This window comes from Moschus berezovskii, chromosome 7, assembly GCF_049115385.1.
Source record: "Moschus berezovskii isolate FMDL1 chromosome 7, NW_MosBer_1.0, whole genome shotgun sequence".
NCBI lineage: Eukaryota > Metazoa > Chordata > Mammalia > Artiodactyla > Moschidae > Moschus > Moschus berezovskii.
In genome coordinates this window covers 118,381,681-118,396,123 of record NC_142466.1, presented here as the reverse complement: position 1 = coordinate 118,396,123, position 14,443 = coordinate 118,381,681, and the positions used below count along the sequence as shown (strand labels likewise).

At 54.8% G+C, this 14,443-nt stretch overlaps 1 protein-coding gene across 1 annotated transcript in view; it reads right to left on the bottom strand.

Moving 5' to 3' along the window:
* The window catches only part of EIPR1 (EARP complex and GARP complex interacting protein 1), a 63,226-nt gene that overhangs the window by 41,862 nt on the left and 6,921 nt on the right, over positions 1-14,443 (bottom strand). The window contains exons 2-3 of the mRNA XM_055427809.2: positions 13,794-13,877; positions 5,978-6,110 (exon numbers count right to left, since the gene is read on the bottom strand). Of these exons, the coding sequence (XP_055283784.2) occupies positions 5,978-6,110; positions 13,794-13,877 (217 nt within the window). The remainder of the gene's footprint in view (positions 1-5,977; positions 6,111-13,793; positions 13,878-14,443) is intronic.

Genomic DNA, 14,443 nt, shown 5'->3' with positions numbered 1-14,443 from the left:
TGCTTTTTAATATACTATCAAGGTTGGTCATAACTTTCCTTCCAAGGAGCAAGCGTCTTCCAATTTCCTGGCTGCAATCAGCATCCGCAGTGATTTTGGAGCCCAAAAAAATAAAGTCTGACACTGTTTCCACTGTTTTTCCATCTATTTCCCATGAAGTGATGGGACCAGATGCCATGATCTTTGTTTTCTGAATGTTGAGCTTCAAGCCAACCTTTTCACTCTCCTCTTTCACTTTCATCAAGAGGCCAAGGTCTCACCTCTAGTCAAAACACAAGAGCAAAGCGTGTGCAGGGAGGCCTGAGGTGCACCCGATGGGTGAACTGGCTTCTGGAATCCAGAGACACGAGTGATGGAGGCTGGTTGCCTACCTTTGGGTCTGAGAACCTAATCAGGATAGAAGCCCTCCCCAAACCTCTTACATAAATAAACGAGTCACAAATATGTCTCCCCGACCCGCACACTCACAAGCTGAAGCCCTCTCCCCAGCACCTCAGAAAGTGATGGCTCAGGAAAACAAGGCCTTTAAAGAGGCGATTCAGATGAGGTCGTCAGGGTGGAGCCCTGATTGAAAAGGACCGGCATCCACATGACAAAAGGGCTTTGGGACACAGCCAGGCCCAGAGGGAAGCTGAGGGGAGGGCCCTCGGAGGACCCCTGGACCTCAGGCTGCAACTGTTCACGCACGTCTGTGGGTTCTGCTGTGCGGACCGGAGCAGACGGAGACTGTGGGCAGGGCAGAGCACCGTGGAAGGAGCCACCTCAAGACGGTCCAGCCTCACAAAGCCAGGGCAGCTGGCGGCCCCGCCTGCAACTCCCGGGAGAGAGGGCCGGGAGAGGAGGGCAGGGCAGGGAGGAACAAGGCCAACTACACGGCTGGGGTCGAGGGAGGAATCGGGCACAGGGTTTTACAGTCTTACTGGAAACATTCATTCAAACTGGGCTTTGTCTAAGCACCCCCTCGTGGCCTGAAACCAGGAGGAAAGCCATAAAGAAGGTGCACTGATAAATGACGGAGTGTGAAGCCGTGAGGAGGCATCCAGCGGCCAGCCCGGGGGCCACATGCATTTAACATCTTCATGAGCAATCTGGAAGGAGCAGTAAAAAGCACAGTAATTACATTTCCAGATGATGCTAAATTTGGAGGTGCTACAGGAAGTCAGTGAGGACAGAAGACAAGGCAGACGGATCCAAAGAGGTTAGCAAGAAGCAATCCAGGATTCCGTCTCCAAAAAAAGAAGCTAATTAAAAACTTCCCCCACGTTCTGGAACTCCACCTAATTCCCATCAGATGGCTGCAGAAGGACAATTCAGGCGGCCCTCGCTGTCTGAGCTCTCTGTCCAGGCCTCCGTATCCAAAACTGGAAACTGGAAGGAGTGAGCCAGGCTCAGATGAACCCGGCAGTCAGAACCCTCCTCATCTGCGGTTCAAGTCAGAGGCCAGATGGCTGATGGGAAGCTGCTGTATAACACAGGATGCTCTGTGACCCCCAGCAGCAGTGTGTGACCTGCCCCGCACCCACCACGAGCCATGGGGTGGGGCTTCAGCCCGAATCTTCTGGGCAAGCACCACGCCCCACATGCCCAGCACCAGCCTCCAGCAAGGCCCTCTAATGGGCCACCCCTCAGCCCTGCACCCCTCAGTCCAGGCCGTGCAGAAGCTCTGCTTCCTTTGTGCAGGCAGGCAAGTGGCAGATGAGCCAGAGATGGGCAGGGGGTGTGTTTCTCTTCGCCAGGGCCACCTTATTCTCCTCACTGATGGATAAGCCGGGGAACAGACAGCAAAGAAACACGCAGGTTTTCCGGCAAGTAAGAGTCGTATCTACATCCTGAAGGAAACAACATTGGAACAACACAGTAACTTGATCCCAAAATAATATTCCACGTGGCTGGTTTCCCATTTCTCACCAGACACGCTGACCCCAGTGAAGGACCTCCACATGAACCCCAGACAGAAGAGGAGCTGTCGAAACACACACCTCACAATCACACAGCACACTCACCCCCATGCACGGCACCCACGGAACCGCAGGACCTCGCCTGGGACTCTGCCCCCGGCGACGTCATCTTTGGGCGACGCTGGTCAGCACACAGCCCTCCCAGGGAGGAGAAGCCCATCGGATCTATTAGCCACGGAGCAAGAGGGCCCAGAAAACCTGTGCGTGTTAAACTGGGGGGCAGACCTTTTCCATTTCCTGCCCTGCTGTACTCAGTCTGGGGTGGGGAGGACACCCGGGGCCGGCCCTGTGGGCACCCCCACATCTGCAGGGCTGGGGTCGGCACAGCACTTCCAGGGGCTCCCCAGAGATTGCTCTCCCCAGAGAACTTTCTGACTTCTTTTCGACATGCTCATCCTCGGCACCTGGATCTGGGGAGAAGACTCAACTCTCGCCTCCAAGTTGAGCACCTACTGCCTGAAGGAAAGGCGTTCCCTCGCTCCACACCCCACGTCTAAAGTACGGGAGAAACTCAAGAGTGGTGACTTTAAGCATCAGGGTCGCGTGAGCGTCTGGAGCCGGGGACGCGTGCTGTGCCGGTGTGTGGCCCCAGGTGGATCAGCCGGCTCTAAACAGACCCCCCTCCCCAGGTGGGACTCTGACCGAAGAGACGCTGTCAGTTGTCAAGGGCACCGCCCGGAACAGGATCCAGGGCCAAGTCCCAACCCTGTCCCCACCAGACGCGCAGCCCTGACAGTCGCTCAGCCCTCCTGCGCCTCAGTTTCATCAGTAAAAGGGGAGCATGACAAGCGGCCGCTCCTTGAAGTGCCAGCAATCTTCATGCCAACTGCTGCCACTCTCGTGGCTGCTGAGAAAGCAGGGATGGTTCTGCTGTAATGACTGTCACGAGCTTAAATGCAAGTTATCAGTCACCAAACCAGGTCTATAAACCAAATGTGGCAAAATCCATTAAAACCAAGAATGTTACAGTCTCCCAAGGCAGCAGAAAGAGAAGCCAAAATAAATAAATGGGACCTAAACAAATTTATAAGCTTTTGCACAGCAAAGGAAACCATAAACAAAACAAAAACACAACCTACACAATGGAAGAAAAATATTTACAAATGATGCAACTGACAACGGTCTGATTTCCAAAATATACAAACAGCTCATACAACTCAACATCAAGAAAAGAACCCAATCAAACAAGGGACAGAGGGTCTTTCTGCAAAGAAAACATGTGCTGTGTGCTGTGCTCAGTGACTCAGTTGTGTCCAACTCTTCTCAACGCCAGGGACTGTGGCCCACCAGCCTCCTCTGTCCATGGGATTCTCCAAGCAAGAATACTGGAGTGGGTTGCCATTTCCTTCTCCAGGGGATCTTCCCAACTCAGAGCCAGGGGTCGAACCTACATCTCTTATGTCTCCTGCACTGGCAGGCAGGTTCTTTACCACCAGCACCACCTGGGAAGCCCATACAAAGCCTATACAAAGAAGACATACAGACGGCCAACCGGCACAAGAAAAGATGCTCAACATCACTAATTATTGGAGAAAGGCAGATTAAAGTTACAAGGTACCACCTCACACCGGTCAGAATGTCCATCAGCAAAAAGTTTACATCTAATAACTGCTGGAGAGGGTGTGGAAAAAAGGGAACCCTCCTTCACTGTTGGTGGGAATGTAAATTGGTGCAGAACTATGGAGAACAGTAAGGAGAAGGTCCCCCAAAAAACTAAAACTAGAATTATCACATGATCCAGGAATCCCACTGCTGAGCAGACATCTGGGGGGGGAAAACCTCTTAATTCGAAAGGATGCATGCACTTCAATGTCCATCACAGCTCTATTTACAACAGCGAAGGCATGGAAGCAAGCCAGACGTCCATCAGCAGATAGATGGGTAAAGAAGACGCGGTGCGTACACACAAGGGACACTACTCAGCCATAAGAGAATGAGACGACAGCATTCGCAGCAAGGTGGATGGACCTGGAGGCTATCACGCCAAGTGCAGGGTCAGAGGCAAATATCACATGACGCCTCTTCTATGTGGGGTCTGATACAAGCGAGCTTATCTACAAAACAGAAATCGACTCACAGACACAGGAGAAAATACATATGGCTACCAAAGGGGAAAAGGTGGGAAGGCATAAACTAGCAATTTGGAGTTAGCAGACACAAACTACTATATGTAAAATACACAAGGTCCCACTGTACAGTACACGGAACTACATATTCAGTATCAGCTGTAATAAACCATAATGGAAAGGAATATGAAAAACATACATACATACACACGTGGAGCGGAATCACTTTGCTGCACACCAGAAACTAAAGAACAACAAGACCATAAAGGCCGCACAGCCTCTGCTCCTGCTGGGGATCTAGAAACGGGCAGATGAGCTCAGTTATACCGCGGTTCCTTCCAGTGCTTACAAGGAGGAAGAAGTCCAGCCTCTGAAGCCCACACAGAACCTCTCAGATAAAAGGACACACTTCAGCCCATAGTCGCACCCATTCCACACGGCCTGTCACTGGGGGAGAAGTGAAAGGTGTCAGGCCGAAGAAGTGGCTCCTGCACCAGCCAGGGCACTGGGACCCCCTACGGTCACCTTCACCCCTCAGAGCCCGCTCAGGCCCGGGGCGCCACTGTGGCCCTGATCACCCCCACAGGGCCAATGTGGACAGGGTGGGAGGCTTCACTGCAGGCCGAGCGAAGAGGAGGCCGTCTCTGGAGGAACGCCCGCCAACCTGTCCGCAGGAGCCGGTGGCCAAACCTGGAAGCCGCCTGCAGGAAGGGGGCCTAGGAGGGAAGGGCGGGTCATCGCCAAGCACTTCCAACGACACAAGAAGCCTCCGTCCCCTAAACAGAGCTCCTGCCTACGCCACGCCGGGCTGCCCCTGAGCCAGGCGGAGAGAGCCATCCTGCAGACCGGCTGGCCTCTGCCTGCCGGACGTGGGGACCTGTCTGAAGGACCCCGTGAGTCTGGGGGTCGGCAGATGCACGCGCTTTGCTTCCCCTTTGGAAGTACGATGCTCACTGGACACGACAGATGATGCTTTGGTTACTGAGACGTGAACGTGACGCTAGAGAGTGCATTGATGCTATGACTCCCAGAACCACGTGCCTGGCCCTGGCAGTTCTGTGCCCTGAATCCAGGAGTCCCAAGAAAGCTCCACACAGAAGAGGGTCCCAAGAGATTACTACTAACACGGCTCCCCCTCCAGCACCCGGGCACCGAGAACACAGTTCCCCAACTCACAGGGGACAGCTGAGTCAGAATCGGCTCCCTATCAACAGTGTGGGGGGCACACGCTGCATCTGTCTCCAGTCCTCCCGGGACACCGAGGGGCGCAGGACAGGTGAGAGGCGGCCTGCTCGGAGAAAGTGTCTGAACATCTGGGTTACTTCAACCGACAGCAAATTCGCTATCATTTCTATGAGGGAACAGAACTCTGCCAGAAGCTGTCTGCCTGCAGGTTGCAGCGACTAGGCTGCACACTCGGTAAAGGCTCCCAGAGGCGGGAGGGTGAACGGTGGGCCGGGCGGAGGCCCGCGGAGGGCACAGCGCAGCACACTGAGAGGCGTGGCTCCCAGACCCCGTTTCCACCACCACCACCCCCCCCCCCGCCGCACAGAGATGGCGAGAGAGACGCAAGCCCGCCGCCCTTTGAGGGTGCAGGAGAGGGAGCATGAGTGTGGCTGCGCCCCTCAGCGGAGACCCTCAGGCTCGTCCCTCCCCCGCCCCGGGGTCCACGCTCAGGGAACAGCTGTGGTTCCAGCTTCCTTTCTTGGACTCCAGACTATAATAATCGCTTATTATAGTCTCCATCTACCCACAGTATCACAGCTGCTCTGTGAAGCGAGACTTCCCTGAGTACATGGCTTAGGGACCACGCACCCACCCCTCCACAGGCACCCTGCCCCCCGGGGACACTCACTCCACTGTAGCAGGCGGTCCGCGGGCACCCAGCCCCCAAGGGACACTCACTCTCGTAACAAGCGGTCCACGGGCACCCAGCCCCCTGGGGATACTCACTCTTGTTGTAGCAGGTGGCCAGCACGCCTTTGTCTGCGGGGCTGGCACTAATGTGCCAGATCTCCCCCACCTGATGCAGGAGCACATTTTTATTGATAATGTTGTTCTCGTCGTCAAAGTCTATGACGTGGATCTACAGATACAAGGAAAGAGCCGGTCAAAAGCTCACACACTTCCCACTCGCCTTCACAGACCACAGAGAACAGAAGAACCAAACACCCCTTGCACGCCTTTGCCAGTTCCGTACTGCCCTAACAGCGTTCACTTCCACACGGGCATCTGACTCTGTGCCTCTCAAGAGTAGGGTGAAATCCCTGCAAATATTAAGCCTGCGAGCGCAGAACCCTGCCCCCGCCACGCCCAATCCTCCAGAGGAGACACCGAAGGCTCCACGCCCCGCCCCGCACGTGGCAGTCAGGCCACGGTGGGTGTCAGGGCCAGAGCCTCCAGGAGGGGGCCGCCCGCCGCTACCGTCCCAGGCCTGCGGCTCGGCTGAGTGGGGTAGGGTGCTGCTGCCTGCCGAGGGCCAGGCTTAGCCCCGACCGGGCCCCTCCGCAGCGGACACAACTCATGTTGGAAGCAACCGAGGACGGAACAGGTGAGAGTGCTGCGCGTCAGGTCAGCAGCTCTTAAAACGCTTCCTAAAAGCAAGACCAACAGCCATCGGCACCTCTGACCATGTGACGGTGAAGACAGCATCGTGTTTCAGCCACTGAATGAAAAGTTAAACATGCCAGTGCCATGCTCTTCCGGATAATTTCTGGAGGAATGAAAATGATGTTCACGTTCACTCTCTTATCAACAGTCAAGTCACTGGGGAAAATAAAATTTACAGTTTTTTAAATCAGTTTATATTGATAATCATGGATCTGCACAGAGACCTATACCCATCAGGAATGTTTGCTGTGGTGCTGACTGTCATAACAAAACATGTTTCATCACGCTGAAGTGACTATGCTAAGTGGTAGAAGCCACACTATGTTCATGTGGCTTCTATACTGACTGTCATGACAAGACATATGTTTCATCACGCTGAAGTGGCTCTGTTAAGTGGTAGAACCCACACTATGTTCATGTGGCTTCTATACTGACTGTCATGACGAAACATGTTTCATCACACTGAAGTGGCTATGCTAAGCTGTAGAAGCCACACTATGTTCATGTGGCTTCTATACTGACTGTCATGACGAGACATATGTTTCATCACGCTGAAGTGGCTCTGTTAAGTGGTAGAAGCCACACTATGTTCATGTGGCTTCTATACTGACTGTCATGACGAAACATGTTTCATCACGCTGAAGTGGCTATGCTAAGCTGTAGAAGCCACACTATGTTCATGTGGCTTCTATACTGACTGTCATGACGAGACATATGTTTCATCACACTGAAGTGGCTCTGTTAAGTTGTAGAAGCCACAGTATGTTCATGTGGCTTCTATGTTTGAAGCCACCCATGTGCCTGGCAACGGGGAACTGTTCAGGTGAACCGACTATAATACAACACTGTGAAGCCAGCCACTCTTCTCTGAACACTATTCAGTGCTGGGGAAAGGGTCCATAACGTGTACAAGAGGGAAAGGGAAGGGGAAAGTTGCTCAGTCATGTCGGACTCTTTGCAACCCCATGGACTGTGTACTCCATGGGATTCTCCAGGGGAGAATACCAGAGAGAAGCCTTTCCCTTCTCCAGGGGATCTTCCCAACCCAGGGATTGAATCCAGGTCTCCCGCATTGTAGGCGGATTCTTTACCAGCTGAGCCACCAGGGAAGCCCAAGAATACTGGAGAGGGCAGCCTATCCCTTCTCCAGGGGACAAAAGGAAAAATGAACCAGTAAAAGAACCGCACAAACGCTCCACACACTTTTTGCTAAAAAGTAAGCACGTCCCAGTGAGAGAATCAGAAAGTGACTGGTTACCTTTGGGTGATGAAATTATAGAGGCTTTTCCTTTACTTCTTTGTGATTTGGCTTTATTTTTTAATTTTTTTCAAGCACTGTTCTGCAGTCAGAACAAACACTAACATGCTGTTTTAAAAAACGTTTCCATGACACCCAAAGCACCTCCCCCTGCTGGCCCAGAGCCTCCGGCTGTGTCCGTGGCTGCTTCCCTTGCATCCCGTTCACAGGGAATCGTTCCCCAGCCCTCGAGGGCCCTCCTGGGCAGGACTCAAAGCCCACCACTGCCCCCTACAGCCTGTGCGACCCGAGCCGCAGCGTCCCCGCGAGTGTGATGACCGGGAACGAAGGCCCCGGGATTGCTGGGACCACGCGGCCAGGCAGAGGCCACCCTTCTCCGGGGGCAGTGAGGAGACTGAACACCAGCAACACTGTTTTTATTTTTTATTTTTTTACTGTTTTTAATCTTGGAAACTGTTTTCAGTCAGTTTCTGCAGCACTCAGAGCCCAATGTAGTTTTCACGGTGGGTTTGGGAATACACCGGGTAAACAGCTTCTATATAAAGTTTATAACAGTCACACGGGAACACAGACTAAACGGCAACACACAAAACCAGGAACAATTTCTGTCTTGTTAGAGTGAGCAAGAAGCTTCTTCCTAAGTATCTGACATGTTTCCTCCTTATCAGAAAATCCCTGAGCGCTGAGAAAAGGATGTGCTGAGCTGCACTCCTCGGCCGGGAGCACCGTCAGAACCGCCGCTGGGGAGCACGGGAGTGCCAGTTTCTGGGTCCTCCTTTGGGGCTGTGGACCCGGGGGCGCGCACACCCTCCCCTGCACACGGGCAGCTCCTGGCTGGGGAGCAGTCCTTCAAGCCTGACCTCTTCCCGCGCTTCCCGCTGCTGCAGAGTCCCCGTGCCCGCCTGGGGCAGGCTCCTCTTTCTTGTGAGGAGGAGAAGGCAGGGCGTCCAGCCAGGTTCTGGGCTGCGGTCCACGCAGGTCTCCCTCCGGCCGTTTCATAGGTGCTCAGCAAGTAAACATCAGCCTCAGCCCTCTGCGGTGGGGGTGGGGAGGAGTCCACGACCCCCAGGTCCACCTCTCCTAATCTGACACTCTAGTAATGTGCCCTTTAAGCTTCAGAGTCTAGGCTCTTCCCACACATCCTCGCCCACAGCAGGCTCATGGACTGGGCCACAGGTTACATCCTCCAGAGATGCTATCATCCAGGTACACTGGGGCAGGGCGGGGGACGTCAGTACCGCCGACAAGCAGGACTCAAAGGAATGGCGACTGATTCGCCGCAGACACTTGAGCTATTTGTACCATGCTGGCTCCTTTAATCCTAAAAGAGCTTGATGGTGACAGGATTATCTATCATTACTAGCCATGGTTACAGGGGAAGAAACCAGGGCTGACAAAGTTGGAGCAGCGAGGCTTGTTCCAGAGCATGTGCTGTGAACCCTCCACACTGTCGGGGCGCAGGGGGTGCCCACCCGCCACGACGCTGGGCTCTGCACCACAGCAGGTCAGCAGAGGGCCAGGCAGTTCCACATGCCAGGAGAGTGGCTGTGACCCAACTGCCTACACCCAGGGCACCACCACCAACACCGCTCACGCCAAGTCACACGCACTGACACTGCAGTCGCAGGCCAGTTACACAGACAAGCTCCCTCCCAGAGGAAAACTGTGGTTAGGGTGAGGGCAAAAGATGACGGGGATGAGGAAGATAGAGCGATTCCTGCTGGCTCCGAGCAGGGAACGCGTGTGCTCGGCTGGGGTGCAAGTGTCACTTGAGGTCTCCATGCCCCTGCTAAGCTTTTAAAATGTTTTGAATAGCTTAGAATGAAGCTCAAGGGCTTCCCTAGTGGCTCAGCTGGTAAAGAATCCACCTGCAATGCAGGAGACCTGGGTTTGATCCCTGGGTTGGGAAGATCTGCTGGAGAAGGGAACGGCTACCCACTCCAGTATTCTGACCTGGAGAATCCCATGGACTGTATAGTCCATGGGGTCGCAAAGAGCCAGACATGACTGAGCACTTTCAGTTTCACTTTCAATGAAGCTCAAACTCATATTTTGAATTACCATTATTAAAATTTTAAAGGTGGACTTAGCAATGCAGGGCTAAGGGCACAGATAACACTCTATAAGAGTTTAGGAGCCAAGGTAATCAAACTTATTAGGAAGTCTGTATAGGTGCTCTTAATCAAGGCTGTTCGTATTCTCACAGAATCAGGGTTCAGAGAAAGCGGCCCCTGTCCTGAGAGCAAGCACATGACCACAGGCCGATGTGCCCTGTCCGTTTCATCTCTTACTGAACTCGGTAAACTCGAAAATTCAGAAGCAAAAAAAAAAATGTGGCAAAATTGGAAACTAAAAAGTGAAAGCACCCCCCTAGGAAAAGTAAAGCATCAGCATCTTCCTGTGAGAAGTCCTCCTGGCACCAACCACAGCCCCTCGTGGGGCTGCCGGGCAAAAGGCTTCAGCTCAGCCGCCCCCAGCAGACACCACGGACTCCCTGCCAGCGCGCCCTGCCTCTCGTCCGGCTCCAAAGCCAGCCACCAGCTGTGCAGTCCGCAGCTCAGGAAGACAACACCTCAGGCAGGCAGGCAGGCGCGAGCTGCGGCGACTCCAGGCGCTGCACCCCACGGCTCCTCGTGGCTCCCAGCTGAAGGTCGGGGCCAGCCCGCCCTGGCAGGGCCCCTGGGGGCCCTTCTGCAGCAGCACCGGCTCACTCCACGCCTCCGTCACTTTCTGGGGACTCCCACACCTCCACCCCGCCGCCAGCCAGGAGACTACCCTTGCGAGGCTCCATCCTCACAGCCCCAGCGGCTTCCAGAGGGCCCCCTCCAGCCTCCGTCACGTCGGGGTTGGCTCCCATGTGCGGGTTTGGGAGGGAGGGACACAGCATTCAGGACACAGCATTCAGCCCACAGCGAGGGGACACGTGGTCAGGGGCCAGGGAAAAGTTGGGGTGCAAGCTGGTCAGTGGGACAATCAGCCGGCTCACTCCTTGTGACCACATGTATAAGCTAGAAACATGCAGCAGAACCGCTTCAAGAAGGACACACAGGACGCGAACAATATGGCGAGACCAGAGCCCTCAGACCACAAAGAGGGGAGCGGATCCTGGGAGTGAGATGGGAGGACGGGGTGGGGTGGGTTCGAGGCACAGACCGGAAAGGGCTTCACGGAGACCCCACAGCAGTCAGCCTGGCGCTCCCCAAGGTGACGAGCATCATGCAGGCAGCCTCTGCAGGGAAAGCCCAGTGCAGAAGCAAACAAACCCCCACGCTGCAAAAGCCCAGCGCCCAACCAGAGGAGCACCTCCCCCGGGGAGAAGGGGAGCCCGTGACAGAGGAGGCTCCAGGACAGCCCGACCGGCTCTGACCGCAGGCAGGGCCCCGGGCAACACTGAAGGCACAGAAAATAAAGCAGCTCGTCAGACACAGAGAGGCCAGCAACTGTGACAGCTCCTGAAATTTTCAGGAAAAATAGCCGAGCTGAATTAAGAGCACAGACTCTGGCGCTGGGCACTTCCCTGGGAATCAGCAAGTGCGAGGAGGCGCTGACGGCCTGAGGCAAAGCCTGGGGCCAGAGACCCTCCAGCAGCCCCCCTTCCCAGCAGGGGTCCAGCCTGGGCAGGGCCGGGGGGCTTCCAGGCGGGCTGGGGGTCACACGACGCCACTGTCACTGTCAGAGCTGCAGGGCAGGGGGGCTTGGCCCTGGGGCCGCCCCAACAGCAAACCCCAGCAGCCCGGGCGTCACAGTCATGGCACGCGCAGGGGCGAGGGAGATGGGGTGCTCAGTGGCCACCTCGCCACAGTGCAGCCGGGCCCCTGGGAGGAACCACGTGGCTGCTCAGGGCCAAGTCTTCTGTTTGGAGATAGGGCCAGGGCACCTGCCCACCCCACACACCCCCGGGGACCTGTCCAGTCCCCCGTTCCCCCAGCGTCCCCGGCCAGGACCGGGTGTCACCGCCTTTTTCTCTCATCAGCTTGAGGCTGCAGGCATCTGTGAGCGCTCCCAGGAGGGGGATGCACACAGCACTCACTCGGGACACACGCCACTCGCTGGGTGGAGAGACAGAGGGAGGCCCCCAGACGCCCTCGCTGTGGGAAGCAGGGCAGGACAGGGAAGCTGACAGGGACACTCAGGGAGGAGGGTGTTTTCATCATCTTAAAACACACGTGGTTCAACCCCTGGTTGGTGAACTCACATGAGGCCAGAAAAAAATAAATAAAACCTGGTGTTCTACCGAAAAGGTCAATGGTACAGGCCTGGAACCGAGTGGAATTGAAAAGCAAGTAGCTGGGGAGAAGGCAGTCGGTTGTGCACTGGCTCTGTGCCAGAGCCCCAGTGCCCCCACCACACACTGCGCCGGTCCTTCCAGAGAAGGCACGTGCCTCCCTGCTGGTGCCGGGCACCTTCCTCCCCCCAGCTGCCAGTAGCACCCCAGGCTGCACGGGGCCACTCTCCTCTTGCCTCTGGGACAGCCACGGCTAACTCTGTAAGTAAATCAGTCCCATCTGACATCTTCCAGGAGAAACGCAACACACACACACACTCAGGAAACCGGAAATTACAAGGAAACAACTTACATCGCACTGACACCCCCTGAAGAGAACCATGGCTCGGGGTCTGGGCCCTTCTGACCTATTTCTAGTCTGTATTCTACGCAGAGATACAATTTTGTACTTTATATACCTTTCATATATAAAGGTATCGTTGATAGAACATTATATTAGCTTCAGGAATACAATGGAGTGATTTGATATTTGAATATATTGCATTTTTTTTTTTACACACTAGTGATCACACACTACATACGATCTTAACATCTAAGAATCACTTAAGAATTTTTCAGTTGTGATGCTTCTGAGGCAACTCCGCTTTCGTGAGCCTCAGCTTTCGCGCATGCAGTGAGTGAACACCATTCTGAAAGGAAGGAGATTCAGCCAGGGTAACCACACGGCTTCACCATCACAAACGGCATGTTGTACTCGGCAACCTAACCTCTGCACAGTGTGACTGCCTCCCGTTTTCTCCCCATCCTCTGTACCATCCCAACAACGCTCCCTGTATGGAAAGCTTTTTCGATGTTTTCGGTGTATTGAATACAGGTTAAATACTGTGACATTTACGTGTGAAGCTCTCGATGGGTATCACCAAATGACCTCCCAGTGACCGAGCCGACACAAAGTCATTCTTCCGCACAGGGGCGGGTTCACCACGCCCACCCACCCCAGACAGTCCCGCAAGGCGACTGACGCCACCCCCGGGGGCGGGGTTACGGAGGCTGCTGCGAAACGTGGCACGGCCGCGCCTGTGCTCCCCCAGGGCTGAGGCCTGTGAGTCTCTGCAACATCCCCGCACCTGCGTCCACGGCTCCGTCGCCACTGGAGGACAAGGACGATGAAGTCCAACGAGGCTGGTCCATTCGTTCAAGGCCAGACATCTGAGGTCTGGTCAAGGCCAAACTGAACCTCGACCTCGTGAGAACCCAACATTTTTCCTACCCTAGAGACACGGGCCACACCCTGTGTCTCCCTGGATCGACCAGAGGTGACAGCCTAGAGTCGACGCTGAGACGGGATTATGGCCTCGTCCAGCCTCAGCTAGAGAGTGCCGTGAGCCACCAAACCCGCCCTCCGCTGGCCAGGGTCAAAGGGGCGACACCGACCACTGGCATGGCGACCCCGCTGCACCCACGAAACACTGCACTGCGGCCACACTGATAGAATAAGTTTAATTTATCTCATCCAGTTGTCACATACAGTTGGCTATGTAAATCCCAATGAAAGCTCTGTTTTGTTTGCGTGGCACTAATTCTCATGTGCTGCTTGAAAAATCAAGAAAAAAATGGCTATAAAACTAAGAACAGGCTTGGTAGTTAACATGCATCCATTTGTCAGAAATAGTTACCTGATTATCATACTTGAGAGACTGCGTCCCAACCAAAAACCGAATGGCGTCTGTCTCCGCGGTCTGAGGCGTCAGGGCCCGCGCCTGCGGGGGGAAGGAGAGGGCACACGTGGATGGAGGGGAACGGACAGTGAGGGCAGCCGCCCCCTCCACCGCTGCTAGGGAAGCCCCTGGGGCAGAGGGCCCGCCAGGCAGCTTAGGAACGTGCAGAAGCCCTCGGCTCTTGTACGATCTGTGACCCAACTGCGCTTCCGAAGGATCAGGAAACAACTGTAATTGGACACAAAAATTAAACAGTAAAGACATAAACCATTTTTAACAAAATTATTTAAGTCATCGACCAGCTGAACAAACTATTCTTAATAGCAGAGCAGAAGACAGCCCCCACTGAGGGCAGTGCAGGTGGTTTAAGCCAAGTCTGCTGCAGAGCCAACTGGAAAAACTCAAACCAAAACCCTGAGCTTGTTTCAAGGCTTCAGGAAGCTGCCTCAGGCGTGAGCAAGGCCCAGCAGAGGAAGAAGCTGGGGGGGCTGCGCGCCTGCCCATGTTCACCTGAGCTAAAGGCTTCACCCCTCGCTCCTCAGACTCCCGGAAGCCCTGTAAGGGCAGGAAGGGGTGTGCAGAGCAGAGACCAGCCGTCTTCAGTGAAA